Source organism: Otolemur garnettii, unplaced genomic scaffold, assembly GCF_000181295.1.
Source record: "Otolemur garnettii isolate 467f Iridium unplaced genomic scaffold, OtoGar3 scaffold00032, whole genome shotgun sequence".
NCBI lineage: Eukaryota > Metazoa > Chordata > Mammalia > Primates > Galagidae > Otolemur > Otolemur garnettii.
The window spans coordinates 11,985,803-11,996,912 of NW_003852427.1; the positions used below are offsets into that span (position 1 = coordinate 11,985,803).

General features: G+C 35.5%; 1 protein-coding gene across 1 annotated transcript in view; it reads right to left on the reverse strand.

Moving 5' to 3' along the window:
* The window catches only part of XRN1 (5'-3' exoribonuclease 1), a 132,774-nt gene that overhangs the window by 110,741 nt on the left and 10,923 nt on the right, over positions 1 to 11,110 (reverse strand). The window contains exons 3-10 of the mRNA XM_023512996.1: positions 8,372 to 8,469; positions 6,931 to 7,040; positions 6,726 to 6,836; positions 4,863 to 4,945; positions 1,856 to 1,943; positions 1,609 to 1,777; positions 814 to 881; positions 364 to 501 (exon numbers count right to left, since the gene is read on the reverse strand). Of these exons, the coding sequence (XP_023368764.1) occupies positions 364 to 501; positions 814 to 881; positions 1,609 to 1,777; positions 1,856 to 1,943; positions 4,863 to 4,945; positions 6,726 to 6,836; positions 6,931 to 7,040; positions 8,372 to 8,469 (865 nt within the window). The remainder of the gene's footprint in view (positions 1 to 363; positions 502 to 813; positions 882 to 1,608; positions 1,778 to 1,855; positions 1,944 to 4,862; positions 4,946 to 6,725; positions 6,837 to 6,930; positions 7,041 to 8,371; positions 8,470 to 11,110) is intronic.

The following is an 11,110-nucleotide window of genomic DNA, read 5'->3' on the forward strand; positions in this document are numbered from 1 at the left end:
AAAAAAAAAAAAAAAAAACTAGTTGTTTTAAAGTAATGTGCTTTTAATAACTATTTTTAAAAGATAACTAATTTTCTGGGCTCTTATATTTAGAAATGTTTTCTACTTTTATTAATAGAATGGAAGAACAATTAATGTTTTTCTTTAAGGGTAAAAATAATAAATTTATTTTTAAATATCATATTTAAATGGTCTCTAAAAGAGCAAAAGAAAACAAAACAATTTCTTCAGAGCCGATAAAGCAAAAGAAATAAAAATGAAATGAGGCAACCTCAAAATCATAAGAAGGAAAATGAGAAACAAGGAATATCAGTTTTACCTTTACAGCTAAAAAAATGAAAAGACACCTAAAAAAATGAACACCTTTGATTTTTTCTTTTCCTTGTAGTTCTTGGCTTCTTCTGCTGCGACACCTGCCGCTTCATTGAGGTACTTGTTACCAACTTTGCTTTCAAACCACTTTAGGTCCACAAAAACTTCACTGAAGTGCTCCCGATCAAACTACAGAAATATTTAAATTCATTTAAATATGACTTAAGTATGTCTGCAAAAATATCAAACAAACTTAACAGTGACTACTCTGGGGCATAGGAAATTGGATAATGTTACTGTTTTATATACACAGGCACCTCATTTGTTACTCGGAAAATTACAAATTTTATTATAATAAAAATAAAATTTAGGTGCAACTATTTACCCTGAATAAACAGTTGGAATATAATTTTAAAATCCTATTTTCTGGTATTATGTAATTGATTACTGACCATTTATAGCTACCCTGGGACAGGTAAACAAAAACCTCTAGTTACTTACATCTGATAGTTTTACAAGGTATTTCTCAAATCGAGGTAAGTTGAGATGCCCACTTTCATTAATGTAACCTAAAAGAAACAAAATCTAAACTTGTAATAAAATCTAACATTATTTTTTCCGAGCAATTCTACAAAATTCTTTCCACAAAATGCTGACTAATAACACTCTATAGCACTAATCAAGAAAAATACTCAATGTTAGGCTACATATAAACTGGCCCTAGTTTCTATGAACTTTATGCCATTGTAATATACAAAATATAAGTACTAAAGCAAAATGTAAGAAATTTCAGGTTCACATAATAACCCTTCGACATTCCCAATGACAAGTTAGAACCTATCTAGATTATTCACTTTGATATGTTAACTTAATAAAAGAGTAATGTCCTGTTATTCTGTTTTCTTCAGTGTCATCACTATTTGTCAATTTTCCATTTTAATTGAAAAATCTTTCTTATTAAATATTCTGATGTATATCCTCTTAGAAAAACTGAATTTCTACACTTAAATATAAAAGGAGGTAAGTGAAACCAAAGTTCTGCCAATTTCTTAAGGAATTAAAGGGAAAGATTACCTAAGTATCAATAAGTGAGGCTGCTAAACTCTGTTCACTTTCTTTTCTTGTAAATCAACTGAAAATGATGGCCTCAGAGCTTGCTACGTTAGACAAAGAGAAATCCCCAATATTTTCCTACTTCAGTTGTACATACAATTACTCAATAAACTGAATGACATTTTTAGACTAAGTTGGTTCTAAATAAAAGGTAGCCTCAAGTGAATATTAAATTTTTCTTACCCCCAAGTTCTGGTAGGATGGTAATATATGTCCCATAAAGAAGAGGCAGTGCATCATGATTAATATGCAAATGAGGTAGATGAGGGATAAAATCATTGCCAACAAGAAATCCCATTAAAATCCAATCATCTATTATTCTTTCAATATCATATTTAAATGTGATCTTTTCCTATGATAAAATGCAGAACAAAGTCAAATCCAATGGAAATTTCTACATACAAATCTTTCATCCATGGCTAATACTTACCTTTAGTACTGAAAACTCATAGTCAATATATTCTCTCATTAAAGACAAGTGTAGGAGGTGAAATGTGGTTTCTTCTGGTGCACATACCCTGTAATGAGTCAGATGATTAAGATAAAGTGAATAATATTTTTCAAGTCCAACTTTAAAAAAGGATCAAGGTTTAAATCAAAATTATTATTAGGAGATAGTCTTATAATTAAGGCATGGAATTTATATGAAAGGCGTAGGGTAAATATAAAGATAAAGATATAACTGCAAGTATAAGGAAAAATGATAAAGTTCAAAACAATTGGTTACATTATGCTTTTAGTGGAAGGAGTTTCATCGGAGTTAAGAAGCCCTAAATAATAAATATTAATACATATGAAATCAGTGAGATCTGGCCCCTTTAAGGTTGGCTATGAGCAGACACAGATGAGTGACTATATACTCATATCTATTGCAGTACATTTTAGAGCTATAGCAGTAAAGCAATGTCTCTTCTTCCTCTTCTTTTCCCATGGATTGGTGTAGGGTCCTATATTCTCAGCTGCTGGCCTACACTCCAAGTTTAACTACAAGTAAGAATGTTATGGGATAATAGCATATATGTATATGTGTGTGTGTGTATATATATATATATATTTTTTTTTTTTTTTTTTTTTGAGTCTGGGTCTGTTGCCCCAACTAGAGTACAATGGGATCATCATAACTCACTACAACCTCAAGCTCCTGGGCTCAAGTGATCCTCCTGCTTCAGCCTCCCGAGGAGGAACAGCATGTGCCACCATACCCAGCTAAGTTTTTCTATTTTTGATAGAGGTGGGGTCTGGCTTTTGCTCAGGCCAGTCTCAAACTTCTCAAAATCCTGACCGCAGGCAATTCTCCTGCCTTGCAGAGTGCTAGGACTGCAGACATAAGACACTGTACCTGTCCAGTAATAGCATATTAAAAGAACTGTATACCATGAGTAAGTGAGACTCATCCTAGGAATGTATGGGTAGTTAAATATAAGAGAATCAATGTAACACACTACATTAGTAGAATGAAAGGGGAGAAAATACCCCACATTATCGTTTTGCAGAAAAAACATTTAATATTCAACACTTTCATGATAAGAATACTCAGCAAATTAATAATAAAAGGACTTCCTTAGTATAATAAAGGGCATTTATGAAAATTTACAACTAACATAATATTCAACTGCAAAAGACTAAAGTTGTCCAACCAAGATCAGAAACATGACAAGGATCCCTGCTTCATCACAGCTATTCAACACTGTTCTGGAAGTCCTACCCAGAGCAATTAGGCAAGAAAAAGGAATAAAAGGCATCTGAATAGGAAATGATGAAGTAAAACTGTCTCCATTTACAGATAGCATGATTCTAAATAAAGAAAACACTGTAGACTTCACAAAAATACTATTAGAGTTAAAAAACGAATTCAGCATAGAAGTAGGGTACAAGATAAACACATGAAAATCAGTTGTGTTTCCATACACCATAAAAGAACAATATCAAAAAGAAATTAAGAAAATAATTCCATTTACAACAGAATGAAGAATAAAATACTAAGGACTAGGATTGGCACCTGTAGCTCAGTGGTTAGGGCTCCAGCCACATACACTGGGGCTGGCAGGTTTGAACCTGGCCAGAATCTGCTAAACAACAACATCTACAACAAAAAAATAGCTGGGCATTGTGGCAGGCGCCTGTAGTCCCAGTACTTGGGAGGCTGAGGCAAGAGAATCGCTTAAGCCCAAGAGTTTGAGGTTGCTGTGAGCTGTGATGCCACCGCACTCTACCAAGGGTGACAGCCTGAGACTCTTGTCTCAAACAAACAAACAAACAAACAAACAAAACTCAGGAGTAAACTTAACCAAAGAGCCAAAAGATTTATACTCTTGAAAACTATAAAATGTTGCTGAAAGAAATTAAAGAGGACAAAAATGAATAGAAAGACATCATGTGTTCATAGACTGGAAGATTTAACATCAAGAAATAAATACTAGGCTGGGTGCTATAGCTCACACCTGTAATCCTAGCACTCGGGGAGGCCGAGGTGGGCAGACCACCTGAGCTTCCGAGTTTGAGACCAGCCTGAACAAGTGAGATTTGTCTCTAAAACATAGCCCAGTATTATGGTGGGTGCCTGTAGTCCCAGCTACTCAGGAGGCTGAGGCAAGAGAATCACTTTAGCCCAAGAATTTAAGGTTGCTGTGAGCAATGATGCCATAGCACTCTACCAAGGATGACAAATTGAGACTGTCTCAAAAAACAAAAACAAACAAACAAAAACAAAAAGAAATAAATACTAACCAAAAAGATCTACAGATTCAATACCATTCCTATCAAAAGCCCAATGATGTTTTTACAAAAAGAGAAAATTCCATCCTAAAAATCATATGGAATTTGGGGGACCCTAAATAGTCAAAACAATGTTAAAGAAGAATAAAGTTAGAGGTCTCACTGTTCGTGATTTCAAAACTTACTACAAAGCCACAGTAATCAAAACACTGCAGTACTGGCACAAAGACTGACAAGCAGACCAATGGAATAGGATAGACAGTCCAGAAGTAAAACCTACTATATGTGGTAAAATGACTTTCAACCATAAGACCAAAAATTCAATGGGGAAAAGACAGTCTTTTCAATAAATGGCACTGAGAAGATTGGATATCCTCATGCAAAACAATGAATTTGAACCCTTAGTTTATACTATGCACTAATGCTATACTATACTATGCACTTAGAGATCAAAAACTCTAAGAATACAATGTAGAAAAAATGCTTTATGATACTGGATTTGCCTAAAATTTCTCAGGTATTATACTTAAAACATACACAACAAAAGAAAAAAATAGATGAATTAGACTACATCAAAATTAAAAAATTCTGTGCATCAAAGGACACTAGAACAGAGTGAAAAGGCAATCCATGAAATATTTACAGACCATGAATTTGTTAAGGGACTATTACTCAGGCTTAATTTCTGTTCTTTTTGCCAACATACATGCTGTATAATTTACCTTTGTGCTTTTTTGCCACCAAATCGAACTTCTTCTCTTAGGAGAGAAAAATGTGCCTCGTGACTTGTTAATCCAAGCATAATCTGTTGAAATGGTTAAGAAATGTTTCCATATTCTCATTTTTTATCATATCAGTTTCACAAAGCAATTATAAAAAGCATTTCTATACAGAGAATAATAATCAGCACATTAAATACATAAATAACAAAAAATGATCTATTTGTAGGTTACGAATAGGATAAAGTGAGTGTAACTATGTAAGTTTTCTCTCTGTAAATTGAAACCCTAAAGAAGAGGTTAGTAAATGTCCCTAATCTCCTCATTTTAGAAGAGTACACGATTTGCTTTCACAAAAAAGCTCATAATTCTTAAAAAAAAAACCAAAATCCCAAGGGTCAAAATAAAATCGTGTATTTTTAGTTGGAAAAAAAAAAGTTGGCTGGGCACGGTGGCTCACACCTGTAATCCTAGCATGCTGGGAGGCCGTGGCAGGTGGATTGCTTGAGCTCACGAGTTCGAGACTAGACTGAGCCAGAGTGAGAAGATTGAGAAAACAGCCAGACACTGTGAAAGTCCTAGCTACTCAGGAGGCTGAAGCAAGAGAATTACTTAAGCCAAAGAGTTTGAGGTTGCTGTGAACTATGATACCACGGCACTCTACCAAGTGTGACAAAATGAGACTCTGTCTCAAAAAAAAAGCTCACCTAACCTTTCATAACTGTCCCCCTGCCCCCACCCCTTTTTAGCCCCCAAATCCTAAAACCTTCTCTTGGTTTTCATACATTTCTATTTGCCATGGATTAATAAATTAGAAATCAGAGGCAGCAATTTTTCCATGATAAAAGAATGCAAGACTCTTTGGAGACCAGAATAGCTCTAGTATATAAAAACTCAGAAAAAAATGGAAGAGGGTATGTACGTTAATTTTCTCACATGTTCTAATACCCAAAGTTAAAACTCTATAAGACTTATCAAAACTCTACTGAGACTTATCAACCAACTGCATTGTACCTGTATATTGTTTATTTTATATGTTTCAATATGAGTTCAAACAACAAAACAAAATGAAATATTTGTAACACAAGTAGAGGAAAGGAGGATACTAAGTGGTAATTTCTGTGTTAAGCAATGATTGTTAATTTCTGTTTTATGTGGGACAATGGTATTGTGGTGAGAACCTTTGTCCTTTAGAGAAATATTATGAGACGTACATAGATTAAATAATATAATGTCTGGGATTTGCTTCCATAACCCTGAGGGGGTAGGAAGAAAGGAGACAGATGATTAGGATTATACTTAAACATTATTTAAGGTAGATAAAGGGCATAAGGATGTTCACTATACTGTCTAGCCTATTTTTATTTATGCCTGAAAATTTTCATAATAAAAAGTTTAAATAAAAAATTCTAGTAAAAGATTTGTGGGATGGAGTGATCAAAGCAGGGGATAATGAAAAGTCTTTTTTTTTTTTTTTTTTTTTTAGTTTTTGGCCGGGGCTGGGTCTGAACCCACTACCTCTGGCATATGGGGCTGGTGCCCTACTCCTTGAGCCACAGGCACTGCCCAGAAAGTCATTTATAAAGCCGAGAGTAACAAGGACCTTCTTCCCTAATCTCAGCAGAGTATTCATAGTACCAGGGTTTGTTAGGTCTATAGTCTAACTATAGAAACATGTTGATCATAAACTGTGGCAAAAAAGATCATTTTCCAATTATTTCAGAACTTTGGTGATGATAAAAGCAGCAATCATTATGTCTTTAATATTTGTTGCCATAGCCAGTAAGCTTCTTATAAAAAATGAAATGTCTTATTTATTTACCTACACTGGGATAAGACTGTAACAACAGTAAATACTATACTTACCAAGTCAGCATCTAAACCATAAAGACAGTGTCTGGTATTTGGATCATGATCTGGTTTTGCTTTTTCAGATCTGATAAATTCCATGATTTTATGCTCTCCTTCTCCAGGAGTCTAAATATAAAGTTTTAAAAAATGTAGTATTATGCTATGTTTTAGAGTATTACATTTATTTTTAAAAATTCTTGAAATAAAAAAAGGTAATAACCTCATGGCCTGAGAAGTAGATGGTAACTCCTTGCCATGACTTGTCTGTAGAAATTTTCATATTTACAAAATACTTCAGATGTTCATGTAACCTGGCCATGAATTCAGTTCCTATAAATACAAAATTTTAAAAAGGTTAATCTGAGAAAGACATAAAAATAGTGACTTCCCAGTGTCAACACATAATCAAAGCTGAGTATCCAGGGAATAGCTAGAGATAAGACCTCCAAAATTCAAAAGCTCTTTATCCTGAAAAGCAAATATGTTGTACCTTTCCCTAGCAAATATCACAACTGCTTTTACTGTCATTAATTTTTAATTAATTTTAATCAATGTCACATAGGGAAAGTCAATGAGTTTTACTACTGTGTCAGGACTGTGCATCAAGTATTTTCACATCAGGGCAGAATCTGAACTCTCTAATGGACCTCAGTCTTCTATTTCTTCTGTTGGATTCTAAGTAGTTTTTTTTTTTTTTTTTGCTTAAGACATGCAGCTTCAACCAGATTATCAATAATAACAATTATTATTACTATTAATCTAAAAAATTATCATTGATCTAGAAACTGAGTATTTAATGATTATATTTTAGGAAAAGCCCAGGTAGTCAATAGTCAAAAGCATCACAGTCTAAAACCATAATCAGGATAAAACTGATTATAAATTTGAGTAACTTCTGACTAATGCACTTAAAGAAAGGGAATATTATACTATTGTTAGAACTTATAAGAATGTTAGATTTAAAAATTTTTATTCAAAGTAAAGGATTATAGAACTGGTAGGCCAAAGCCCCTATGAGTTTAGAGTATGCTGCATATAAAATTAAACGTAACACTGATAAGTTAATTTTCCTTAAGTTATAGAAATTCTTTTTTTTTGCAGTTTTTGGCTGGGGCTGGGTTTAAACCCTCCACCTCTGGCATATGGGGCTAGCACCTTACCCCTCTGAGCCACAGGTGCTACCTGAAAACTTCTTTTTTAATAGCAATCCCAGATGCAAAGTCTGTTAAAGTCACAGAAATCTTAACTATCTTTGAGAGGTAAAGTAAGCTCTCTAAACTAGGAGAACAAGTTTCATATCCTAAGTACAAGTTAGCTACATGAAATACAGTAAGCCACAACTTACTGAGTCTGTTTTCATATCAATAAATAGCAGGAATAGGACTAAAAGATCTTTTAAGTTCCTCCTAGGTTTAAGATTCTGTGTACCTGGCAGACTCTTGTCTATATCTACTCTCATCAACATCTGAAAACCCTGTGTTGGTCTTTATAGGAGCACTTTTAACCAGGGTGACCACACTATCTTATAAGCAGACACAAGTGGGAGACCACAGTAAACAGGAATGCTAAGACCAAAATAAATACAGCATAAATATATAGATTTGAAAAAATAAGTTTTAAATTTATATTTCAATTCTCTCAGAATTTTTCTGGTGTATTACCTGGTGTAATACAGTTGGAATCAAATCTGGCCTCTGTAGGAAGAGTTTCTCCCTTCTCTATTGCCTTTTTAATTTTGTCTTCTGCCTCCTTTGCTGACCTAAGAAGGTTAAGAGATAAAAATATCTTAATCTTTCTGGAAAAAAGCAAAGATCTTCACATAACCTGCTCTTTAGATGCTTTTATAAGTAAAATACTAATTTATCAATTTTAAGGTTTAAAATGTATACAAGTTTTGAAATGATTATTCTTGATAAAGTTGGGCCTCAGAATCGTTAGTTTTATTTTAAAAATTGAGTTTTTCAGATAAGGACTATAGAAGACATCATAATAGTAAAAAACACAAACAGAACATTACAAACACTTACGAAGTCATTCTTATGACAAATGAATGGGAAATTCATTCTAGTAACAAAATCAAAACTACAGTTATAGTAAATGTTCATTATATTTACTACATTTAATAAGAGAGATTTACCAGAAAGATAAATCTGGGAGTCACTGCACAAACATCATCATCAAAGCCATTGTTTGAAATCACTCAGAGACTAGGACAGAACCTTAAGAAACATTAAGAAAAAAGGCAGAGGCTCAACGCCTGTAGCACAGTGGTTACAGCACCAGCCACATACACCGAGGTTGGCAGGTTTGAACCCAGCCCAAGCCAGCTAAACAACTGCAACAAAAAAACAACTGGGCATTGTGGTGGGCGCCTATAGTCCCAGCTACTTGGGAGGCTGAGGCAAGAGACTCGCTTAAGCCCAAGAGTTTGAGGTTGCTGTGAGCTGTGACATCACAGCACTCTACTGAGGGCAACATAGTGAGACTCTGTCTCAGAAAAAAAAAAGAAAAGAAAAAGAAAGGAAAAAGGCAGAGAAAGAGAAAAAGATAAAAAGACTATGGAGGTGCAAAGAGAGTACCTGGTTACATTAAGGTAAAAGTTGAAGAAAGAGATAAGTTCAAGAAATTGTGAATCAGTAAAGATAAAGATAGAATTATTCTTTGAGGCAAGGCATGGTGGCTCATGTCTATAATCCTAGCAGTCTGGGAGGCCGAGGCAGATGGACTGCCTGAGCTCACAGTTTGAGACCAACCTGAGCAAGAGGGAGACTCCGTCTCTAAAAATAGCCGAGTGTTGTGGCAGGCACCTGTAAGTCCCAGGGCTTTGGGAGGCTTAGGCAAGAGAATCACTTGAGCCCAGTGAGGTTGCTGTGAGCTATGGTGCCATGGTACCCTACGATCAGTGATAAAGGGAGACTCTGTCTCAAAAAAAGAAAAAAATAGACCTTTCATTTGATCCTGAATTCCCTTTACTAGGTATATACGGAGAAGAAAAAAAATCTTTTTTTTTTTTTTTTTTTTTTGAGACAGTCTCACTTGGTCACCCTCAGTAGAGTACCATGATGCCATAGCTCACAGCAACCTCAAACTCTTGGGCTCAAGCAATCCTCTTGCCTCAGCCTCCTACGTAGCTGGGACTACGTCTAACACCCGTCTATTTTTTAGAGACAAGGTCACACTCTGGCACAGGTTGGTCTTGAACCTATAAGTTCAGGAGATCCACCCACCTTGGACTCCCAGAGTGCGAGGATTACATGCGTGGCCTTTTTTTTGGGAGACAGAGTCTTACTTTGTCCCTTTGGGTAGAATGCCACGGTGTCACAGCTCATAGCAACCTCAAACTCTTGGGATTAAGTGATTCTCTTGCCTGAGACTCCCAAGTAGCTGGGACTACAGGCATCTGGCTATTTTTTAGAGATGGGGTCTTGCTCTTGCTCAGGTTGCTCTTGAACTCTTGAGCTCAAGCAATCTACCCACCTGGGCCTCCCAAGTGCTGGGATTATAGGTGTGAGTCACCACGCCTGGCAAAATTGTTTTATTTATTTATTTATTTGCAGTTTTTGGCCTGGATGGGTCTGAACCCACCACCTCTGGTATACGGGGCTGGCACCCTACTCCTTTGAGCCACAGGCACTGCCTGCAAAATCATTTTATCATAAAGACATTTGCACTAGATTGTTTATTGCTGCTCAATTTACAATCATCAAAATGTGGAATCAATCCAAGTACCTAGCAACCCATACATGGATTAATAAACTGTGGTATATGTATACCATGTAATATTCTTCAGCCTTAAAAAAGATGGAGACTTTACATCTTTGTTTTTTTTTTTTTTTGTCACCCTGGGTAGAGTGCTGTGGCATCACAGTTCACAACCTCCAATTCCTGGGCTTAGGCGATTCTCTTGCCTCAGCCTCCCGCTACACCTGGCTATTTTTTTAGCCAGGGGCCGGGTTTGAACCTTCCACCCTCGGTATATGGAGCTGGCGCCCTACTCACTGAGCCACATCTTTTATATTAACCTGCATAGAGATGGAGAACATTTTCTTTAGTAAAGTATCATAATAATGAAAAAGCAAGTATCCAATGTATTTAATATTAATATGAAGCCAGCAAATGATCTAATACAAGCCCACACAAAAGAAAAACTCAGTTTGATTCAAGTTGAGGGGAAGGGGAAGGAAAGGGATGAAAAAGGAGAGGGCAACCGGTGTGCTCTCACCTAATGGGCAGAAAGTAGGTCACACTTCTGGGGGGAGGGACACAACTCAATACGGACCTTACCTAACAATCACAAACACTGTAACCTAATTATTTGTATCCTCATATTAATCTGGAATTTAAAAAAAGAAATATTCCACATGTCCATGATTTTCACTTTAAAATCCTATATGTGGCTC